This window comes from Cynocephalus volans, chromosome 11 (genome assembly GCF_027409185.1).
Source record: "Cynocephalus volans isolate mCynVol1 chromosome 11, mCynVol1.pri, whole genome shotgun sequence".
NCBI lineage: Eukaryota > Metazoa > Chordata > Mammalia > Dermoptera > Cynocephalidae > Cynocephalus > Cynocephalus volans.
The window spans coordinates 71,397,254-71,422,525 of record NC_084470.1 but is presented as its reverse complement, the minus strand read 5'-3'; the positions used below and the strand labels follow the sequence as shown (position 1 = coordinate 71,422,525).

The 25,272-nt window shown below is 39.1% G+C and overlaps 1 protein-coding gene across 3 annotated transcripts in view; it reads left to right on the top strand.

Moving 5' to 3' along the window:
• CADPS (calcium dependent secretion activator) overlaps nucleotides 1–25,272 on the top strand; it is a 431,225-nt gene that overhangs the window by 276,897 nt on the left and 129,056 nt on the right. For 2 of the 3 annotated variants that reach the window (XM_063113327.1, XM_063113328.1), the window contains exons 10-12: nucleotides 2,222–2,330; nucleotides 8,823–9,035; nucleotides 21,978–22,114. In XM_063113327.1, coding sequence (XP_062969397.1) covers nucleotides 2,222–2,330; nucleotides 8,823–9,035; nucleotides 21,978–22,114 — 459 coding nt within the window. The remainder of the gene's footprint in view (nucleotides 1–2,221; nucleotides 2,331–8,822; nucleotides 9,036–21,977; nucleotides 22,115–25,272) is intronic. The other variant, XM_063113329.1, reaches the window with a different exon arrangement.

Below are 25,272 nucleotides of genomic sequence, written 5' to 3'. Positions count from 1 at the left end.
GCAGCAGACAGCACTCCAAGAAGCAAGCCACTAAAATAGAAAAGGAAAAAATCAAAAAGCCCAAACTGTGTAGTAATAGTAAATGCATGAATCTTGAAATAACACCCTTCTGTTGTGATATTTTTCTGATCTCGAGTGAAGTATCAGCAACTCTCTGTTTGGCTAATCACATTAACAAACTAGATCATCTCTCACATTGCCAGATGAAATGCCAGGTAAAAATCACCATGAAACTGTGTCAACAGTACCCATGATCGCTATTGTACGGGGCATTAAGGGGAATCTGTTATCCATAGGACCGGTAACAAGTTGGAAAGGCCTGGTTCTGTGCTTGAAGTAACATGTACATTTGGGGTGGAAAAAAACTTTTTATTGGATTTTACATACTCAACTTGCTAGAACCAATCAGACTCAATTAGTGAATGTCCATGATATGGTACATTTTACTTATGAGAGTGTAAATGCAACCAAGATATATGACTACTTAGGCCTGCCTTCTAAGGATTTTTAACCTAGTAGGCAAATACACCTATTTAGCCATACTGTGTTAGAATGTTAGTGCCTAATACAGGGAAACTGCTTACAGAAATGCAAATACTGTGTATCACACACAGTGTGTAAAGCTCAATTATCCTCTAGCAACAATAAGATGCAGATAAAATACAGATGAGGACTTTGAGGTTTAGAGAGCTGCATCTTATCAGAGCTGGGACAGGACCCCAGGCCTAGTGACCCAGTTTGCACTCTTAAGCTTCCATTTTAGGAGGACAGGATCTTACTGATCTTTCTGCTTATTACAAAGATCAATACATGGTCCCATATGAAAATCCTCTTGGTGATCTGGCCTTATGTTTCCCTTGGAGCCCATTAAGGTCTTGCAAGATAAAGAGCAGTTCTGCAAATCATATGCATTATAAAGAAACCCAAGGGAGGAGGTAAAGTTTTCATCAGGAACCAACAGAGGGCAGCAATAGACAAACCAACCACCAGAACACTCCCCCGTGGACGCCTTTCATCTTACCACTGGGACCTTCAGACCTCAGACAGTGGAGGAGATGCATGTAGGGCTTGAGAGAACCAATTTCTTATTGCCATTAAAAAAAAAAAGTCAAATCTCACCATAGATAAGACTAAAAATGTCCCCAGCTGGGGTCAAAGTTCACTTAGAAAATGTCTCTTTTAATAAAGGGAACTAAGGATGAGAGACATGGCACTCCTTTGCCAAGACATTTGACATCCATGGCTGGTAAATATGCCCAAGAGCTTTTAACGCAAAGCTGGGAGGATGCTTGCTTTCCCAGGGGCTCCTTGCAGATGAGCCAGATGTAGAACTGCTAAGTATACACACTGGGTCTGGATGCACCACAGTGACAGGTCCTGCAGGCAGGCCTGCAGCTGCGAACGCCCGCCCTGTGCTGGCATGGATGCTGTGTGTTGGTGGAGTGAGGGCAGGGCACCAGTGACAATGGCCATGCCATCGGGGGCTGAGGATTGCTCTACTGTGACTGGCACCTAGCAATCAAGTGCTCACTGCTTGTGACAGCTTGTCACTCCTGCACTTGTCTGAGATGAATGGAAGACTTTCCAAAGCAACCAAAAGCACTCCTTCAGTGAGGGGGTGGGGGGACAAAATACGTAGCTTGATCCTGAGAATTGTCCTGCAAAAAATAAAATGCTAAAAAAAAAAAAAAAAAAAAAAAGGCATAAAAGAAATGAATGTCTAGTCTCCAACTTCTGACAAAAAGACCCGTGTTGTGTCTGCAAGTGTGGCGGTCTCAGCCAGGGTCATGGTCATATTAGGTTGAACCTATATGTTTGCAGCCATTCAACCAGTTTTGACGTACAAAAATGGCAATCACATGTATCTTAACCTGATTATAACAACAGCAGCAATAATGATTATAACTAATCTTTATCGAGCACTTAATAAGTGCCAGGAACAGCTCTAAGTGCATTCCATGTATGAAGTCATTCAATTCTCACAATAAGCCAGTGAGATAGGTTCGAAGATTATATCCAGTCTACAGATGAGGTAACAGAGTACCAGAGAGGTTAAGTAACTTGCTCAAAGTCACACAGCCAGGAGATAGCAAAACTCAATTTTAACTCAGCCATTGAGTCCAGGGCCTCAGAGGAGAGAAGACATGGTTAAATGGGGAAGGTTTCTTTGGGAAAGACTCGCTCTAAGGGACCAACCTCATAATCTGCTTTTCCTTCTCAGGTCAGTCAGTACACATTTGCCATGTGCAGTTACAGGGAAAAGAAAGCGGAGCCTCAGGAACTTCTACAACTGGATGGCTACACTGTGGATTACACCGACCCCCAGCCAGGTACCCACTCACTCTCTAGGTCATGAACCCACAAAACCCTCAGCCTTCCCAAATTAACAATCAACTAGTGTTTGCAGGCTCTTACTCCATGCCAAGCAATAAGCCAACTTACTAAAGGTTTCATGGGTGACTGTGACGGCCACAGTCCCTGGTCTTATGGAGTTTCTATCCTGGTTGATTAGATGCCATCTCAAGCTAGGGTTTTGGTTTTACTCAAGGGATTTTCTGGCTTAAAACCAAATAGAAAACATAATGCGTTTTTCTTTTACATAGCTGTATCAAGTATGTATTCCACCACGTGGTGCTTAAAAAATTGCTGAAAAAGAATTCCTACATGTGCAACAAGGACTACATTTGTGTGTGCGTGTGTATGTTGGTATGTATTGTTCACCAGTGACGTGTGGGCTTGACAGACATTATGACTCCATATACCTGCCCTACATATACATCCATATCCCCTAGTTATAATTCAAGAGCTTGTAAGGTTAGCTGATGGCACTTAAAAAGAAAACTCTTTCTTTCCTAAGAAGACACCAATCCACAAGGGTAGACACCAAAGCTGCTAAGCCTTATATAACTAGAGAACCACACAAATGGTAGTATTTCCTGTAAGTTCTACGTTGCAGAAGTTCTACATCCTGCCCCCTTGCACCTCTCCCCCTACCCATTTTATCTTTTTCTCAGAAAAATGAATAGAAATCAGCCTCAAAAAAAACTTCAAAATGGGGGGGGGGGTGCGAAATCATTTCAGCATATTAATGAACAAGAAGCACCAGCAGCCCTCTCCCAGAGAAGTTTATTTTTATGCCAAATCTGCACAAGGAAAGCATTTCCAACCATACTGCATTATTTGGCCCAAAACCTTTTTTTCTACTCCCATATTGCTCTTCCACATGCAACAAAATACACATAAGAGAAAAACAGAGTTTCAGAGAAGACAAGGTGTTAACCTGAAAAGGTGTGGCAGCAAGGGTTCTGGCCAGCCCACTTAGGAAAATTACTACCCTCAGAGTCCCAACCTTGAGTGACATGGAACCGCCACACCCATTTAAACTTCCATATGTAATTTGCATCCTGCCAGAGCATGATACAGAGCTGACCACATAAGGCGAGAATTAAAAGCTTCTGCCTGGAAATCCTTCATAATGAGTAGAACTTGTGTTGGAAACAATTTCATGCAACATCTCGTTAAGGGGTGGGTGGGGGACCTGCATTAAGAAAACAACCCTCAGGACATTCTGTGATGGTTTGCCTTCTTAAGTCATTGGGTTCCCTTGCAAGAAATAGATAGGTTCCTGAGACCTGCATTTGAAGTGAGAGGCTAAAGGAAAAACCAGTACCATCTTACCACAATAATTCCTTTTAAGCCAGTTCACTATGCCTTTTCCTCTACATGACTGTATCTGGCCCTCACCCACAAGCCCACAGAGTGAATTGGACTGGGGTTTTGTAAATGAAGAAACTGAGATTCCGAAAGATCAAAGGCTGTTTTTCAAGGCTGTCTGGAGGCAGAGCTGGGACTCGGGCTATAACCCAAGTCACCCTTTAGCACTTGCAGTAAAACATAGCTATGTGAACAGCTATAGCAAATCTATGGTTATTTTATCAGATGAAAGCAGAATCCTCTTCCTATGGTGGGGAGGGCAGGAGCTGGGAGAAAGCTATTCTATCTATATGCATAAGGAGTAACTGTGCACATATATTTTTAAAGCTTCTTTTATTTCTTTTTTTTACATCGATCTCCTGGGATATAATTTATAAATTCCTTTACGAAAGATGTAAATGGAAAGTAAATTGATTATGTGCTTGAGAATAACAAGCAGCTTCTTCTCTCTGCCTTTCTAAGTGCCAAGTCCTATTTAGTTCCCAAGTAATGTTTGATTGAAAATGGAGATTTAAATACTCCCAATTGTCATAAGAAAAATCTAACTCAGAATTTCTTAAAGAGTGCTTTTTAAAAATAAAAATTCCTGGGCCCCACTCCTAACCTATGAACCAGGAGGGAGGGAAGAATCCTCATATTTAAATGAACACTGTAGGGGATTTCTATGCACTGTAAAGTTTGCCAGCTGGAGGTCTAAGTAATACACATTTTAGCCAATGTCCTCAGAGATTTGCGGAGTCTCAACTGCTTCTTGCAAGGTGAGTGCCCAAATGGAGACGGACCTTGGAATTCGTCTTTTCCGCTCCTACCTTTGGCTTTATCCAGATTGTCAATGGAACCAACTGGTGGAGATGTTTATAGGTTGGATACCCTTGTAGCCCATTCCTGTCCACCCTAGGAGAGAGGGACACAATTGAGCATCCTTACTTTAGACCAGTTGGGATCCAAATGGTTACCCAGGCACAAGCATTTATGCTAAATAAATTCTACCTGTTTAGGGTCCTTGAAATGTTAGTTTGGTGACTGGTAAATAATTGTGTGTCAGTTTTACTTACAGGCTATTCCTTTCAAGCTAAAAATGAAAATGCTTCATTTTACCTTTCCCCAGGTATGGTTTGGCCAGTAAGCAATAATCTCTCAATTCCTATCAGATTAAGTAATTAAGCCTTCCAGTAAAAGGATATTCACTCATAATAATTCAATGGCACAAACTTATCAGACAATTAAATTAATCTTAGGCAACTCATATAGACCTCTTCTATAAATAGACCACACATAAATAGATTATGTTCCTGCAAGTTGTTGGAACAGCAGTCCCTCCCCGAGGGCACTGACCAACATTCCCTCTCCTGGTTGGCCTCTGTCCATTCCCAGACATGTCCTCTGGCTCTTGACAGGTCAGTACCTGTGGGACTCTGCTTCACGTTCTCCATGGAGAGCCCATGCAAGGTCACACCTCACATTTTGCAGATCCAGGCCGCAGGAAATGCTGCTTTTTCTAAGACTCCACTGCCCTGGAGCATGTGTTGATTTTCGCTTTGCTTTCTCCTCTCAGTTCTCCTTCAACTGTGTTGCTCTTCTCTCTCCTTCCTGCTCCATTGGTGTGTCCTCGATCTCTGGAGCTTTTTGAAAAAGCTCTGTTACTCTCCACCGCTGTCATTGCCATTGCTGCTGCAGCTGCTTTAGACATTTCTCTCTGCCCGCACTCGCTCCACAATTAGGCTTCCCTCTGTTGCTAATGAGGAGCCCTCAGGGAGCTGTTAGCGTGTGCCAAGCCCTGGTATTCATGCTTGCAGCAGTGCAGCACAGTGGTTACAGTCATCAGCTCTGGAGCCACACCGTCATGGTTAAAAGCCAGCTCTGACATGTACAGCCCAGCTTTGTGTCCCTGAGCTAATTATCACCTTCTCCATGACTCAGTTTCTTCATCTATAAAATGGGAATGATTGTACTTCACAGGGCTGTTGGGAAGATTATATAAAAATCTGGAAACACCTTATGACCTTTCTATCTCTATCTCTGAATAATGGCACAATGGAAAGGGCTCACTATTTCCCAATGTAACCCCATGAAACCACTTCTGACAGTAGCTCCAGAAACACAGTATCTCCACCCCCACAGGCAGGCACTGAGCGGGGCAGGCAGGAGAAGTGCCCTTCCAGTGATGTCTGTCCTGGCGTTCGCTGACTTTAGCAAAGTAGTCTATCCCTAAGGTTACCATGAGATTAGACTACAGAAGTTCTATTTGACACCCTCTTCCTCTTAACTCCTTAGTGCTCACTTTTTAGGCTTAAAGCATCCCTCAAAGTGCTTCGTTTTCCTCCCTCCGTTCCAGAATGTTTCTTCTTGTCATGCCACCCATTAGGTTCATCAAATTTTCCCAGCTTGCTAACTATACATCAACCTATCCAAATTACACATTTTAAAGTCCCTCCCAAAAAATATTCCCTCATAATCATAACCACCAACAGCTTTTAGTAAAGCTTTATTGATGTTGTATCACCAGATCCTCCATATGAAGAAGTAGCTATTTATATGTCCCCAATCCCTGGCCAGTCTAGGTACAAAACTATCAATACACACCCACTCTCGCAGAATAGACACCTGAATCAATACTGTCAGCACAGTGGAAAAGTCTTGATGTCACCAGTAATCTTTCCAGTACCAAATGTCAAACAGGTTACCTATCGGACCTCATTCGAAATTTGGAAATGCTAATCACTCATTCATTCTCCTCTCAATTTTTAATTAATAACTGGGGAGATGATGAGGAACTTGACGAAGATATGAAACTTTATTTCTGGCTGCAGAATACCCAGTAACCTAAAATATAAGCTTCTAGAATATGCTATCAGACATGATATAGCTTTGGCCTGAGCCTGAAAGTCTTCTACCTACCTCTCTCTAAATATTAATCTTGAGAACTGCCTATGGAAAAAGATAAATAGCATATTCATGCATTCAACAAATATTTGTTCAGCACCTACTATGTGCCGTGCACTATTTGAGGTACCAGGGATACAGCAGCGAACAAAACAGACAAAAACTCCCTGTTCATATGAAGCAAAGTAATTTGTATAGTTTGCTAGAAGGTGATGAGAGTAAAGGAGGAAAATGAAGCAAGATAAGAGAGATGGGTAAGGAGAGGGGGAGGTCAGGGAAGACCTCAACAAGAATATACCATTTAAGCAAAGACATGAACGAGGTGAGGGGGCGAATCATGCAGACTTCTGGAAGAAGAGTGTTTTGGGCACAGAGAACAGCAAGTGCAAAGGGACTGAGGTGAGAACATGCCTGGTGTGTTCAAGGAACAGCAGGAGGCCAGCGTGGCTACGAGTGAGGGTGCAGGTGAGCAGAAGGGGGAGATAGCACTGGGGAGGAGGCCAGAGGTGGTGGAGGACCAGTTCATGTGGGCCCTTACAGGCCTTGTCAGAACCTAGGCTTTTCCTCCGAGAGAAATCGGAGCCGCCAGCGGGTTATGAGCAGAGGAATGACATTTTCTAACTCTTGTGCTGAACCAGTGACTCTGGCTGCCCTGATGAGATTGACTACAGAGAGTGAGGATGAAGTAACACAGATCAGATGGAAAGCTACTAAAATAATTCACATGAAAGATGGTAATGGCTAGATATAGGGTGGCAGCACAGGACGTAGAAGAAGTAGTCAAATTCTGGTAATGTCCTGAAGGTGAACCATCAGAATTTCATGACCTATTGGAAGTGGGTAGTGAGAGAAAGTGAGGAGTCAAGAATGGTCTCATGGATGTGGGATTGAGCAACCAGAGAGATGGGCTCAGATTTACCGAGATGGAGAGGTACAGGAGAAAGACCAGGAGTTCGGTGTCAGATGTCACAAGCTTGGGATATCTATCAGATATCCATGTGCAGCAATCAAGAAAGCCATGAGATATTCAGGTCTGGAGCTCAAGGAGAGGTCCAGTGTGGAGGTGGAAATGTGAAGACCATTAGCATACTCGTGGTATTTAAAGGCTGGATGGCAGGGGCCGGCCGGTGGCTCACTTGGGAGAGTGTGGTGCTGATAACACCAAGGCTGCGGGTTCAGATCCCTGTATAGGGATGACTGGTTAGCTCACTTGGAGAGCGTGGTGCTGACAACACGAAGTCAAGGGTTAAGATCCCCTTACCTGTCATCTTTTTAAAAAAAATAAATTAAAATAAATTAAAAAATAAAGGCTGGATGGCATCACCAGGGGAGAGGGTGTAGGTAAAGAAGAGAAGTCCAAGGACAGAACACTAGGACACACCAACATTCAAAGGTCAGGAAGAGGAGGAGGAACCAGCAAACTGGACTGAGAAAGAGTAGAAAATCAGGTTTCCTGGAAGCCGAGTGAAGAGAGTGTTTTGAAGATAAAGGAATAAGTGTCAAATGCTGCTGATGGCTGATGAGCCAAGTAAAACGAGTACTTTGAATTGATCATTGGATCAGCAGTGTGGAGCTCATGGGTGTTGTTGACAAGAAAAGTCTCAGCAGGGCAGCCGTCTCTTTGGAGGGGTTTTAAGGCAGAGTAGGAGGAGAGAGACCCTTGCTACTCAAAGTGTGGTCCTCAGACCACACCATCTGCATCACCTGGGAGCTTGTTAGAAATGCTGAATCTCAGGCCACATTACAGACCTACTGAATCAGAAGCTGCATTTTAACAAGATGCTCAAGGGATACAATGTGCACTAAAATTTGAGATGCTTTGGTAGAGATCTCTCTTTCATTGTAAAGAGAAGAACGACAGGACAGTAGCTGAAGGAGAGTTGGAGTCAGAGAGGTTTTTGTTTTCATTGTTTGTTTATTTTTAAAGATGAGGGAAAAACAGTATGTTTAAAGACAGGTATTTGCCCAACCAGCAGGCAGTCTGCTTGTTCTGTCCCCAGCAGGACAGAGAATGAGACAAGAAACAGACTCAAAATGCTGCTTTAACATCATGGTCCCACTCTGCAGCCAAGTGACTCTCAGACTTCCCATCCTAGAGTCAGAAAAATCACTCCCCCCGACTCCGGCACAAGCAAAAGCAGCAGAAACTGCTTTTCTAAGGGCTGAGTCCTGCTGAGAATATTTCAGCTCAGCTTAGTAGAAGTTGTCATTCGCTTTTCCTCCAGGTTTGGAGGGTGGCCGAGCCTTCTTTAATGCAGTCAAGGAAGGAGACACCGTGATATTTGCGAGCGATGATGAACAAGATCGCATCCTGTGGGTCCAAGCCATGTATCGGGCCACTGGGCAGTCACACAAGCCTGTGCCCCCAACGCAAGTCCAGAAACTCAACGCCAAGGGAGGGAACGTGCCCCAGCTGGACGCCCCCATCTCTCAATTTTGTAAGTAAATATGCCATTTTAAAAACAGCTCTGTAAAGTAAATCTTCCAAAGTTGAATTAGAAAATCTAGTTACTTTTCTATTAAGGATGTATAAAACCATATTTGCTGAAAACATATACTCATAGTGAATTCAGGAGGAAGGTTGGGACAAAATGTTACGTGAAAGTAGTTTTAAAGTGCAATACTTGAAATTCTCCCCTGAAGACTAAACAAAGGACAGTATATTTCAGGTGCATTTTTATCTCTTTGTTTCGGTGAGAGTTTGGAATTCACAGCCAAAATATAGTAGATTATGTATGTCCTTGCTTCATTTTCTTCCTATTAAAAGTAATTTAAAAATAGAGTTGATCTGAAAGAAACTTAAATCTGCAATTTAGAACCATTTAAAAATAAATGATGACATTATCACATGCAGTGGGAAAAAAAAAATGGTACCTTAAATCCCATTCTGATCTAATGTACCAGAGTCCCAAAAATGAAACTGTCTCCTTAAACAGCCCCAGTTTGTATTACAGTTGCTTCTCCTCTTACGTCTGCATCCATTTAGTATCTTGACCCTTTACCATGTCTTCTTGCTACCTGGGATGAGTTTTATCTCCCAACCCTTCTGATATACAGGGTAAGGTGAAAGCCAGTATATGCTTAGAGACGTTTATCAAAACAAAGAAAATGGAGACATAAGGTGTCAAATAAAGTAATTCATTTTAGCTGCAAACATTCGCCCTCAGTAGAGACTTTTGCCTTACCCTGAGTATTGAGTCAATTAGGGATAACAAGTCATTTTTAGCAACAATCATGGTGACTCCTTGCTTTAGTGTGAAAGCCACTCATTCAATCTAGTTCGCTGAGCAACTGTCTGGAGAGGAGACATACTAAGGAGGAAGGCAGACAAGATCCCTGTTCTCATAATGCCTGCATTTCAGGGGGGGAGTCTAGACAGCAAATGAGTCAACAAATAAATGAGATAGTTCAGACATCAATAAGTGCCATGAAAGAAGCCATGGAGTCGTGACTGAGTAAGGAGATGGGCCATTAGACAGATGATCAAGGAAGCCTTCTTCTCTGAGCTTAAGCCCAAACGATAGGGAGTCAGTCCCGCAGATATCTGAGGAGAGAGAATTGCAGAGGAAGGAAAAGCAAACACAAAGTCCCCAGAGCAGATACTTAACCTTTAACACAGAGCTCTTCACAGTCTCCCCTCTGTTGCTCTTAAGCAAAATATGAATGCGGATGAAATAATTTTGCAGCTACAGCAACTAAAGAAAGGTAAATTCTCGTTTCAATGAATTCCACTGTCATGTCCATTTCTGTCTGACAGAATTATGTTCTTAAACCTTGCAACACCCTTGCTGATTGACAAATATAACTCTTTTGGGATGGCAAACTCTATCCATCAGGTGCTCCAGGAATTCCTGTCCAGTGCTGACAGTTTCTTAAAGGAAGATGCATTCCCTCATGGAACGTTATAAATAATCACACAGTCGCTGTGGGTTTCCATGCAGAAAATCATGAAAGAATGAGAAATAGATTGAGGGGGTGTTGGGAGAGAAGGGACAGCCCTCCTGCCCACAACCACCACCAAGTTTCCCACTGTCCTCTTGTTTCCTGTAACATCTTCTGGCACCAGGTTTATTTGACAACAATAAAGAGAATAGCAGTCATTAGTTGAGATAAAGCATACCCAATATTTGTTTAATTTGTCTAAAAAAAAGAAAATGTGTGGTGGAATTTCTCCTTTCATTTTGCCCAAAAGGCTCCTTTTTAATACATTTGGAAATAACACACACATCCTATCATATACACCTGAAATGGAATTATCTGCACATCAGAAAAAGAAATCCTAATTATAATCACCATTCAAATCAACCTCATACAAAGTGCACCTCAGGTGATATTTGGAAAATAATGATCTTATTTCCAAATAATCTCCATTTCTCTGGAGTCATTTGACCATATATTTAGTGTTTCTGTTCTATCATCTGCCCAGATTAAGAAATTGCTACATGGCTTTTGTGATTGACCCCATTTCTTTCTCACTACTATAAGGAAAAGGAAGACATTTAGGGTTAAAATTAAATAAAGACCAGACACATTAAAAAAGAAGACCAGTGATTGAAGCTGCTGAAGGAGGGTGACTTCATGGAAATATACAGGGGCTCTAGATTTAGATTTTCCTCTGTGGATAGGATTTATTTAGTTATGAAATTAAAGTGCTAGTCCATAAGCACCAGCAGAAAGATTCAGTTGAATACACACAACCTAATATATGTCATTACCTTCGTTGAAATAGGGAACTTTTACATTAAATGGGACATCCAAAGCAAAATCCTAAGGATTAGAATTTGGGGGATAAATGATATCATACGTACAGAGTATGTGAGGTAGGCTGAGAGGTGAGTGAGAAGGTAGGATAATGCATGCCTCTGGGATTTATCAGTAACTGGTGGTAGAGCCTCCTTCACCTCTACTGTCTCCTTAATCACTGCCCAGGAATGGGGGTTCTCCAGAGAGGGTGAGGAAGCCCTAGCACATCTGCCACCTAAGAACAAGGCCACCACATTCAGTCATGCAGATTGTATATTTCAGGAGGCATCTTTTACAAAGATAAAAATGGAATGGCACCCATTGAGTTGTTCAGTGCACAATCTGCACAACTGTACCCAGTGGCCCTATAAGAAATGGCGATTCTTACCCAGAGTTTCATACCGATAGTTTTGATCCCAGTAGTTCTGTGGTTACTTTATTATCCTTGATACAGAGCCTCAACACGGCTCCAAATTCTATCAATTGTTAGTTCGGGCACCCAATAAAAACTGCAGCCAGAGTACCAGCAAGTGTGGTTTCTGTTCCCATAATTCAGAAGCCAGCAGAGGGAACCAGTCAGGATTTCACCAGCCCAGCATTCTGTACCTGAGCATTTGCAGTTAGGGTTATGTAAAACCCATAAGAAAGACCAAAAAAGGAACCAGCCAGCATTCCATGATGTCTTTGGGTAGTTATGCGTAACAAGCAAAAGCAAACAAAAAAAAAACCCACAATAAAATGGCTGGGGATGGGGGTGAAAGAGGATATCATAATTTTTAGTGGAGTCTGCCTCAGAATGGTGGTTAATTCACAATTATTTCACAGCTGCTTTAATTTAAGTTTAAACCATCACCATTAAACAGATCAAGACTTTTATATCAGTCAGCACCACAGTGTTGATTTATACTTAGGATGACAAACTCATCCTGGTTTGCCCAGGGCTTCTCTGCTTTTAGCACTGAAAGTCCTGTGTCCCAGAAAAACTCTCAGTCCTGGGCAAACTGGGACATATTGTTCACCCAGTATTACAAAGGAAGAAAAATAAAAAACAATCATAACATAGTTATAAATAGTGAAGGACTTTGGTCCTTCACTTAACATTTGGTTGCCAATCTATACATTGATTTGTTTTAAGTCACGTCACAAAAATCAAGTCAATCACAGATTCTCTAGCTAACAAAAAGGATAAAAAGTTAATCAAGTATTGCATTTTAAAAAGGTTTCGTTGACTTCCAAAAGGTAAGGGTTGTTGTTAAATATTTAACTCTGCATGCTATTCATTAAATCCTGGTTTTAGATATTTGTTCAGAGTACGTGCCATTTGCTAGTGAATAATTTTTAAGAACAGCAACTTTTCAGTGGCTTAACTTTGTAATTGCTTGATTGGTATTTACATGGCAAAGGGATGCTACATAGAAAAGGAAAGTAGCGTGTTTTGGGGGGAGTAGAGAAAAATAAACACTCCAGTCTTGTCATGTCGCTGTCTGTTCAAGGAAAACTTGAGAATGGGACATTTTTTAGTTTGGGAAACTTGGGAGTAATTGTGAGCTTATTTGGATCTTTCTAAATTCAGTTTAACAGACTTCTAGGAGCGTTTTTATTTTTTACAATTTCAAAAGCTCAATTTCAAAATGAAAAGACACGTCTAAGAAAGAGTGGAGTGGAGTATTTATATGTAATTGTAAAAACCAAAATTTAAAAAAAACAAAAATAGATCCTGCTATTCAGTTTGTGTGTGACTGTACAAGGATTTGGGGAGGGTTCCACCAACATTTAAAACTTTTTTGTTCTTTTGTGGTTTTTTTATGTGTTTTTGTTTATTTTTTCCCCTTTTTTGTTAAAATTTTAAAAATTTAAGTCAGTACCTAACTATACAACATCTTTAAAGAAATTCTTGCAATTCTCCAATTTTGAAGGCCAGTGTTACTTACCTTGGAAACAATATCCAAATCTGCAGTGGAGCATTGCCTTAGTTTTTATTGTGCCAAATGTCCTCTGATTGAGACACTTTATCCCTGTCTATTACATGTTAGTGGAACAGTAAAAATCAGTACCTCAATCCTCATATGGACTGGGGCTGGGGGAAGGGGGTATTATAAGCTTTGACATTTGGTTGATTATTTGCTGTATCACTTGCAATGAGCCATTTTAATGTCTGTTAATCACATCATAGATCCCCCAAATTGGATGTTTTCGAGAATTGTTCTATTTTTGCTACTACCCGAACAGTCTTCAACAGTTAGGGGGATTTTTGTTACTGTTGGTTTGGGGAGGTCAATTTTGGTTTTTGTTTTGTTTAAGTTTTCTTGTTCAATCTTTGCTCGAACCCAAGAACTTTAGCTGCTAGGTTAGAACTCCTGTCTGCTTTCCTGAGCCTTGTTGCTAGTCTTTATGTTATTCTGGTTTGTTCCTTCTTACCCTGCTAACTTCTAGCTGGACTGAAGGGTAAGTGCTCCCCTATAGCTAGCACAGCTCAGATAATCAGACTAGATTATCTGACACCTGCAATGTGCTCCCCCCTCTCCTCTTAAATCTTCCTCATGTCTAGACTTTGTAGTAAAACTTTTCATGTTATTTTCCTGACCTTAGGTTGGAAATGTAAGCTTCCATACTGAAGCTAGGATGCATGTGATGTGTGCATAATTGCCTCCTCTCCTTGGCTTTCATATTGGCATCAAATGATCCTTTGAGTAAAGCCAACCATTAACATCTCCTAATTTTTTTTCATTCTAAGAATATTAATGAATATCACAACAAAATGGCAAATAATGCCTTTGTTTCATGGAATTCACAGCTACCTGACTGCTTAATGCCTGAAAACAGATCATTTCGCACTCTGATAATGTGTTGTTGTTGTTGTTTTTGTTGTGTTTCCTTTCCCATCCCAAAGATTAGAATGGTCAGCGTACCAAGTGTGGTGACCAAAGGCGTGGTAGGAAACCCAAAGATGTTAACTGAGCAAGACTTTCAAAAATTGCAAAATACAATTAGTAAAACAAATGCAATATCTGAATGCTAAAGAATTAATTCTACCTGGCTTGAGGCTATGCTCTAAAGTGAGACCCAATAGAGGATTAATCTTGAAAGGAGAGCTATAATACATGGGACTACCACACACAAAAATGGGAAATTAAGGACATGATTGGATCCATGTACTTATTCAAAAACAATTTGGATTCACAATATCACAATGCCAAAAACGGTTTTGACCTCTGGTTTGAATGTCGTTCTGCTACTCCCCCAAAAACAATGACAACAATAACTTTTTTTGACATCACTTGTATTTGTATTAATTTTTCTAAAAATGAATGTGTAAGAGAAAAAGAAACTTAAAAACTTTTTAAAAAATTTTTCTCTTCACTCTAAGAGAGTATGCAATTCCTTTATTCACATAGGAAAAAGCTATGCACCAAAATTGCATTGAGGGGAGACTTGACCTTAGAGGGAGCTAGAAAAATTGGTCAAGAGAGCAGGCAAATATGTATTTGAGTATTCTGAATGCTAATTTAGAAGAAGTAGGTCATATCATTCCTCCTGACCATTTAATAATAGACCTTTCTTCTAATTCTTTTTGTTTCTTTCTTTAATTTACTTTCTCTCCCTCTCTTTCTTTTTTCTTTTATTTTGCATAAATGTACCCCTGGCTAGCAGACAGACTTTTTTCACCACTCCAAGCAGATACTTAATTTAACTTTACTTTACTTTGAATGTCTGATGAGGCATTTTAAAAAGCTTAACATAGAATGTGAACTTAGTGGGAATTTAGGATTTTGCTATACTTTTTTAAAGAATGAAAGGATGGATGAATAGATGACTGAATGAATTCTGTTCTGAGCGAATTTACATGTATTTGTACAACAACGCATTGCTATCCTAGTCGATTTTCGAATAGTTGTTTGCCTTAATTCTTTTCTATAATTTTATCTCACGAGATTTCTACAATATCTTCTTGTATTGTCAACTTGCAGTTGCTATGTTGCAGAAATGCAATAATAAAAGAATTAATTCAATATCAACTTAATTTGCATAACCCAAAACTGCAATGTAAATCACATTCCTTCTCATTGTAAAAGTAAATGACTTTTTAAAAGAATAGACTCCCACAATCAGGTTCAAAATTTTTCAAACACCATGATATGATCTAAATAGACCATACTAAATGAAAATTCATTTGTTTTTTAACTAGCTCAGACACATTTAACATATTCACTAATGAGCTGAGTATTTTCATGTCATATAGTGATTTATAGTAAGATACATTATTAGTCGAGTATAAAAAATTTATTTTTGCTGATGTTATAGGGGACATAATTGAAAATGTAACAACTATGACAGGGAAAATTACAAATCATTTATTTATTTTGTTTGAAATCATTGACAAACTCTCTGATTTTAACTCAAAGCAATTATCCTACAAAGAATTATAAAAATTAATACTAAAACAACACACATTTATCCCCTTGGGTATTTTACCATAGTCATTTTAAATTCCAGATTTCTGCAAAATGCAGTGTGGCCCTTAATAACTTCCAAAGATGCCATTTTCTCTTGGCCATTCACATAAGCTTGGTTTAGTCGAAAGGACCATGTAGGAATTAAGTTGTTTCTCAATTAAGTGGTCCACTATGTGCCTCAGGGAAGCAGGCATGAGAGGACCAGTCTTTTGCTTGCTGTGCAGAACTCAGCCAGGGCACAACACCCCCTAGTTACTTGACTACACAAAGAAAAACTCTTCTAGAAAAATCCATAAACAGCCAGCTGCCATCAATCATTGTCATTTCTTTATTTCATATCTTCTGATGAGGTTGACTACTGTCATTGTTTGTTATTGTCCAAACCATACATTCACTCTTGTACTGTCAAGCAGATATGACAAGCACACATTTTCCATATAAGAAAGATACAAAGTCACCTTTTAATTTGCAGTTTGGGTTCACAGATGACTTTAGAGTTACATTAGCTATTTTCTTGCCTCTAGCATCCATCAGGAGTAGCAACAGCCATAACTGTGTGCTAAATTTCAGTGATAAAACAGCTACCTCTAGATTATTTATTATAAAAAGGATTCATGAGAGAGAAAAGCTTTCAGACTACTTTTCAGCAATACAATCATAATTATTTTCAACAGCAGAATTTCTTTTTTACTAGCCCTTAAAACTTCTAAAATTTATATTACAAAATAAAAAGAGATTTAACCTTCTGTCTTCAATCCCTTAGCTGTTGGAATAATAGGAAAATCTCAATAAAGTAAAAATTTGAAAGCTATATTATCCCTCAAAGAAAATTGCATTTATTTGATAGACATTATTGCAAATCTATCTAAAAATATGTATGTCTGAAACAAGATCACATAAGTATGCTTGCTATTAAGAGATCATGGAAAATATTATATATATTTTTCCAGTTGTGAGGGAGGAAAAAAAGAAAAGTATAGCAAACATGAAATAAACCTAAATATCACGATCGACTAAAGACAACATGAATGGCAGTTTCAATTAGGAACCACAGCACTTGAATTTTAATGAAGTAGATTTAATGAGACTATAAAACGCACATAAAGGCATCTCTCTAGGAACGAGTGTTTTCCCAACATTTCTTAAATGCCAAACAAATATTGTTTCCAAGCAAACTTGAGGTAAAGTCTTTGGCTAGTTTCCATTTGAACGTGTACTAGCTCTCCATAAGTCTTCATGTCCGTCAGCCTGCTTCTGTGCCATGGATAGCATGGATAGTGCTTTAAATTTCTTAATATAATTTAGCTGCCAATATCAGTTTTATTCATCGAAGTTTTGTCTGAAATCAGTTTCCCATGCGCATGCCATAAAGGACTTCAAAGTCCTTATGCAGTTAAACCCCACAGGTAGCATTGTTTGGAAGGTGTGTTGAATTATGTCCTAGCTGCAGAGCCTGTAAAATCACACAGCTCACTTTCAGTACATTTGAAACCCTTGCACACCAAGCAGGACTTACGAACCACTTCCTAAGGCCAGGTCTGGAAAAGGTAAAGATTGAGGTTGGTTTTTAAAATGTAGTCAATCCATGATATCTTAAAAAAAAAAAAAAAAGAAAAAAGAATGTTAATGAAAAAGAGCATTAATATACCTCTCCCAAAGAAAGAGATAATCCAGACGTCACTGGGGCTTTAAGCAGACACTTTACCCTCGTAATTCTATTTTGCTCAACCTAATGTTCAAATTCATTTTAATTCTCTTGACACATGCCAAATATTGGCAAAGGAAATGATCCCAAAGGGTCCTGAATTCAGGAATTGACTCTCTCATACTTTTGCTCTGGGCTGTTTTCCCTCTGCTGATGTCAATATTAGAGCTTTCTTTTTCTTTAATCAACCAATCCCAATTGTTTGTACAGGGGAAAATGGAGTTTGCAAGGAGCATTTATTTTTTTTAATGTTCGGCACTGTGGAAGAACAGACTGGGACAGTGCAAGAATGACTATATGGTGTTGCTTGGGAAGCGCCCACAAGTGCTTTGAAACAGAATTTGGAACAGCTGGACCACTGCAGTGTTTTATTTTAAAATAGACAACATATGTAATGCATATGGTCCTAGACATGTATGGAGACACAGGCAGACAATCTGAATGGTATCCAAAGACACCTGCACCTAGAATTCTGTTTCCTTCTATAAGATTTTTTTCTCCTAAGAGCACATGTTCTCACTTTTGGATTTGCAAGATACCATCTGAATCCCCATGTGTGTGACTCCTTAATAAAGTCAATGGGAAGTTTTCTGGGATGGAGGTGTCAGAGGAAGTCAGTTAATAACCTCCTCCTAATGACCTCGCTCCTTTAGGAGCTGGCAGGGGGAATAACAGATCAGAAGCTTGCCCTCAAGGAACATTATTTACCAAGGGATTAAGCCATATGCATGTGTCCTGACTAAAGAGAAATTAGAACCTAACCCAGCAAAAACACAGAAACAGGATGTAGGAATTGGTTATACATGGGCAGAGGAGAAACAAAGCAGAGAAATCAGAAAGGACTCCCAGCTTCCTAGAAATAGTATGATTTCAAAAGCAAGGAAGGGATGCAACATTAGCTGTAAATGCAGAGACAACTTAAACTGGCTCACTAACAACTCAAACTGACTTAGCAAGCACTGAGAAGCCTGCCCATTCACTCCTAGCTAATTTTTACTGAGCACTTACTATGTGCCAGGAGCCTAGGTACCCTCCAGGCACTTATTAGATCCTCTCAACAACCCTTTGAGGGTAGATTTCAATATTATCTCTAATTTACAAATGAGGACAAGGAGGCTCAGAAACATTAATCTTCCTGCCTCATATCACATACCAAGTAATGGCAGAGCTACCCTCAAATCCAGTGTTTGTGACCCCCCAAGCCTGCCCTCTTAACTACCTGCTATCTTATCTCCCATCAAATAAGCTGTTTCCAATGAATTTAGTATATCAATATTCCATATAATCAAGAAATAGAAAATATTTGACGATAGAGAATTTATTAATTTTGATAAAATAAATTTATTATTTTAATAAATATGTATTAAGTACCTACTATGTGCCAGATAATGTCTATGAGCTGGAAATATAGCAGAGAACAAAAACTACCAAAATTTCTGCTCAGAAAGAGCTTAAAAACCAGATCTCTTTCACTGACACTTTGAAATATCATTCCTGGCCTACCCCCCTTTTTTCCTGAACATCATAAGCTCAATGAAACTCTCAAAGATTTCACAGGAGCCAGCTGCCCTTTTAAGCACTCTTGAGTTGTTGGAACCATTACGATAATGAGCCTAATTCTGAGTAAATGATCATTTTGGGCAAGCAAAATCCAGGGACTGCTCCTTTCACTTGCTGGAAATTCCTATTGCATTGAGCTGCGTCCCACACATATAAATTGTAAAAGGATCTTAAAGATCATTAAATTACAGTCCATGACAGTAGAAAGGTAACCAGAAAATGAGTTCATCGTACACGCAAGGAAACAGGCTTAGAGATACAAACAACTCAGCCAGCATCCTACAGCTATTTAAAAATGGAACCTAAGCTAGACTCCAGACCTCCTAAATCCAGTCCCAGGATTATTCTACATACAAACTGGGAGAAAGAGGAAAGAAAGGAAGAAGGGAAAAGGAAGTTTCATTTTGTCAAGATTACTTTCTGAGGAAAAAAAAAAGAAGTAAAAGAAAAGAGGTTGATTTTAAACATATTTTTCGGGAATCCTGCTTTAAAACATCAGTAAACAATGAAATTGTTCTTTAGACTTCCTCCTAGCCAAGAACTACCATACTGAGGCTGTATTCATCAAGCCACTGTGATGGATTGAGGGGCAGGGACTGGGTCTGTATCCAGGTCCCCATAGAAGAGCCAAGTCGTCTTTTCAAATTCATTTCCTGAGTGGCCAGCAAAGAAAATAGGTCATCAGTAAAGTTTGCAAGAGGTTCAACAAATAAACAAAGAGTAAGAGACTTGAAACATGTGCCATATTTTTAACAGCTACAAAAGAGTCCCCTTTTCTCTGAGCTAAATGACCGGTTGGTTGTACAGTCATAATTGAAGAGCAATAAGACAGCCGAGCCAAACTGGCAAAGCAAAGGCCCTGGCCGATTTGTCAGTTTGCAGCCTCTTCCGAAAAATCCGAGAGCAAAAAGCTGATGCTAGCCAAAATGCCTGATCTATCTGTTAAAATTGGGAGGCAGGGGGTGGAGGAAGCTTTTCATAAGGATGAAAACAGGATGAGCAATTCATGTGCCCCCCACGCTTAGTTTTTCCTGAATTAAATTGACCCAGGACTGACAGGATGGGGGTGAGAGGGTAGAATCTGTCGGAGGAGATGGAGAGGTGCCATCTGGGTTGCACGTGTCATTATGCCAGGGGAGATCTAAAGTTGGAGCAGGTTTAAGACACTTGCCCTGGGCCCAGAGGAGTCACACGCAAGCCCTGGAAGCCACTAGATTTTCCCCGAGCACCAACTTCCCGGCCATGCTGAGTCAAAGAAGAATTGTATTTTGGAGATCAAACAACCAAACCAGAAGAATCCTCCAAAGTAAAGCGCCTACCCTCAAGTTGAAAGCGCTTTCCTGAGGACAAATCTGAAGCAGTTAACATAGCGAAGAGGATTCTTTCAAATTCTCCAATATAATTCCTGCACATCTGATATCTCTTCCAAAAGCTTGTGCTTTATCATCCTAATGGAGCGATTTGGCTGTTAAAATACACATTCTTCTACTTGCCTTCTGGAAACTGCATGTCTTGGGCATAAACAACACAACTTGTTCAAACACTGACCACTTGCTGCTTCTGAGAAAAATGACAAAAGATTTTTTAAAAATCTAACAATAAGAGTATAATTCTAACATGCCATGCATTTAGGTTTGAATAATATACAAAATCAATAATAATACAAGGAGCAATCATCACCTTAAAGTCACACTGCTGCCATAACCCAAGCTTACAGCCATACCCCATAGGAGAAAAAAAATAAAAAGCAAAAAAACATGCCCAGGATGAAGGCTACATATGAAAATATTATCCAAACACCCTCCCAAGTCAGAAATCAACTTCCCCCATGTCTTGACAGCATTGCTGGTTCCCGGCAGGACCCAGTATTCTAGTAGAATGTTGCATGCAGAGAAATGAATAAAATCTTGTTTGATTCAATATAAGATTATTTTTCTTCATACTCTGCATGTCAACAGAGTGAGTAAAGATGAGTTTGAGTGAGCCGATTCCTTTAACCTAAAGGACCTTCATTCCTACTTCTTGAGGAGTTGTTTGGTCACGCTTGAGTTGAAATTCTCAGAGTTATTTGGCCAGTTGAGTATAGTGTATTTTAGTTATACATGTTGAGATTAATTAGTTAGCCTTTAGGAGGTTTTGCCTCCAGCCTTCACCCTGTAAGGAAAAGTGTGAATACATTAAGACTATTAATTCACAATAAATGGCAGATCACAGCCCTTGCTGAGTAAATTTCTGTTTGTCTCTTTCCTAAGCTTTGCTAACTGACTAAACACATGCTTAAGGCAGTGTCCTTAGCTATCACAAATTAAATTCCCATTTAACTTAATCTCCAGGTTACAATGAAAAGCTGTTGTTGTTTTTTTTTTACTTTTAATTTTGGAGGGTGGGGACTCAAACCTTTTGTGAAACCAAATTGGCAATGGGGATTTGGAAGGGGAAGATACAAATATTGTCACTTGCTGAAAATCAGCATAAACCTTTCTCCAGATAATCAGAATAATTGTAGAGAAATTGCTCTAGACATAACCACTGGAATGGCAGAATCTATTGAAAACCTACAAAGCTAAATAGGCTATTCTAAGCAAAGATCCGATCTGCTTTCAGTGTTTGGTGAAATGCAGGCGAAGTTATGGTCTTGTGCTTAGTTTTTAAAGAACAACATAAATGCACTGGAATTGTGATCATTTGATAAACATGTTGATGCCAATATACTTTTGCCTAAATGCAATAAACTCACCAGTAAGTGATGCAAGTTGACAATGGGAGGTAAAAAGAATATCTTGGGGATGTTGGTGGGAGGCAGCGGGGAAACAGCTAACGTTCGTAATGCCTAGTGAATTCCTGTGTATTTGAAATGTCAAAGAAAATGTGATGTGTTTCTCTAAATTGTGTCTCTCTCTACATGTGTAAATGAACAGACGCAGATAGAGCTCAAAAACATGGCATGGATGAATTTATCTCTTCCAACCCCTGTAACTTTGACCACGCTTCCCTCTTTGAGATGGTTCAACGCCTTACTTTGGATCACAGACTTAATGATTCCTATTCTTGCCTGGCAAGTATATTCTTTGGTCTACAGCAATTTAAACATAACATTTTTAAAAATAAAATATTTCTCTACCTTTATGTCAGAAGCTCTTTTCTCTATTACAGAATCCCTTTAACAATCATAAATGTGTTCTCAATTTCCTGAGTTGAGATAGTTGTACTTACCAAAGAAACAAGACTGAGCAGGAGGAAGTTATCAGGAGAGACAGATCCAATTCCCCAGCCTCCCTGTCTTGTCTTCCCCCTTTTCAGCTGCTACATGAGAAATTTTCTCAAGAGGGTAGTCAAGTTTGGCACCTGCTTGTGGAGAACTTGTAAAAATTGCCTCTGTGTCTTAGAGTTTAAGATGCCTCTCCCTCCTCATCCCAGACCCTGTACTCCTATCTCATAAATGAATGTATTCTTTTTGTGTATTTTTAAAGATTAAAAAGATTCATAAATAAACTCCACTTTTCATAAGCTAAATCAATTGGGTTTGTTTGTTCGGGTGTTTTTTTCTTTTTCTTCCCAATACTCAGAGCATTTTTTTTCACCCTTTGAGGGAATTTTTCATGGTGCTTTAGATATTTGGAAATCCAGCTATCCAGCAGTAATATTGACATTTCCTGGAATCCTGTTATAAACCTTTATTTAAATTATTTAAATTCAAGGGACTGTTATGTCTTTGTTGGAGTTCTGAACATTTATTTTTGGCTTTAAACTATCAAATTCAAAAGCCTAAAAAAGACCTAATTTATTTCCTTCTATAAGCATAAATTGTTACTTCATTTCTTAAAAGCAATGTTATTAATCCCACTTTATAGATGGGAAAGGAGAGGAAATGATAAAATGGCTTTACATAGAACAAAATTCTCATCCCTTACTCCAAGCACTGAAGTTAATATTCCTATATAGTGTTAATATTATATAGTTAACTAAGGTTAACATATTATTGATATTAATATATACATATAATAAAACCTTCTTTTCTAAGTAACGTGGCTGTATTCTAACTCTATCCTGGCTAACTTTTATTTTTAAAAAATTTTTTCTGTACCAGAAACTAAAATATAAAAAATAGTATATAAAATAGTCTTAAAAACAGAAATAAGACTGCATGGAATAATTTATTAATCTGTGTCTCATGAAAGATTCATTTATTATCTCAGGTTTAGAATTCCTTCATCAGAAGAATCTGAACTTTGCCAGATTGGAAAGGAACACATCACTTTCACTTTAAAAAAAAAAAATCTTACCTTGCACTGCAAGGCAATTTTTCTCACATGTATTTGCTACAATTATGTGATTATTCATGTAATTATAAATTGCATTTATGAAGCTCGTAAAAATATGCCTCTGTACTTAAATCGTTTCCTTTTATGTATAATTCCTATTCTCTTGAGGTATTGTTTTCAGGTGTATTATTTCCAAGCCATATTTTACAATATCAATTTTTAAAACAATTTTCTTTTGTTTTGAAATTTACCACAAGGGAGAGTTAGTAAATGCCCTCTAAAAAATTAAACCAGAAATAAAATATTGAAGCTTGCTTCCCATTAGTCACGTATAAGCTTTAAAATATGGTCCAAAATCCACAAATTAATTCTGAATAGCATAAAATAGCTTCCTTCCCCATTTGAAGACCTGTATCTATTAAACGTCATTCCAAAATTTCAGAAAATAACAGAAATTAAAAGGACCTTATCTCCGGTCTCTATATATTCCATTTTCTCATTATTACAATCTTTTTTTTTTTCAGTTGGTTTTGGAGACCGACCAGCAGGGATACATAAATTTTTCTGTGTCTTCGACTGAGTTCCTAATTGATATTTCTTCAACTCTTTTCAAAGCAGCTATTTTGGCATCTACAAAAGACTTGGTGTCATCTGAGTCGTAGAAAATATATTTTAATCTTTCACAGCAGTGTTGTTTCTAAGATTTAGCATTTGGGGTAGCAGATGGAGTGGCAAGGAAGTTGCCTATAGGGGCAGCCCACTGCCTCGACTACTCTCCCGCCCTCTGCAGTAACTTATAATTTGAAATAGGAAAGATGCCGTCTTTCGTTGGATGCTTCTCTGAGCTGCGTGTTGTCAATCGAAGATTCCCCAGATCGCTAATACAAGATGCAAGTGTTGCAAAGAGCTCCCTGGCTGCACTTCTATGGCCTCTACCTGTCCCTCAGTCAGTTTCTCCTTTTGCCTTTTCTCTCCCAAGATGGAGCAATATTCAAAAGATGACTCAGAGAAGACCCTCAAAGTAAACTTAAGTTTATATTCAGAACCAGCCCTAAATTTTCAGTTTACAAAGTACCACATGAATTGGTTTATTTCTTGCTTCAGATAGACACTGAAATTGGAAAACATGATTTGATTTCAGGCTCTGTCCAAGGGTGACCTTGAGTGGCAACTCCCTTGGCCTTTCTACCTATTTTTTTAAGTGCATACTGGAGGTAGCAATTTCTATCCCATCAGACCACTGAGTCTGCTCTGAATCAGAGATTCCATCCAGGTTCCCTTTTATACCAGAATTTGATCTGGTCCCATAGCAAGCAAATAAATAATAAAATAATAATAGTAATAATTTCCAGGAGAAAAATAAAAGAAGATTCTAAACCAAGGCACAAGAAGCTCCTCTCAGTTTAATTGAATCATATCTGATTCACAACTTGAAAACTTAGTCATGCTGTTCTCTTTGGAGAGTTACATTATTACCTTCATTTTAAAACTGAAAAAAAAAAAAAAAAAAAAAACTTCCAAGTGAAAGGATTTATGAAGTCCTGGCACGTATGTGGACCAACTCTAATATTTTTTCATACTCTAGAGTACAGAAAGCAGAAGACCTGGAATAAGACAGAGCTGGATTTACATCCTGCCTCTGTTTTGTATTATCTGTGTGAGTCACTAAACAATTGGGATTTCCATTTCCTTATCTATAAAATGAAGATAAACCTGTCCTGTCTACCTTACAAGGTTGCAATAGGGCTCAACTGAAAGTTCTTTGTCAAGCATGAAGCACTATGCCAATTTAAGGCATTAATGTTATTTTCTCTCATCGGTAACCAAGACTCTGCCCCACCCACACCCCAATACTCTTTTAAGGTGTTTGCCTCAGTGGTGGATCAGGGGGTTGAGACTCTGTTTCTGGAATAATGCTGTCTGCTAATCCAGCTTCACCACTTCCTAGAAA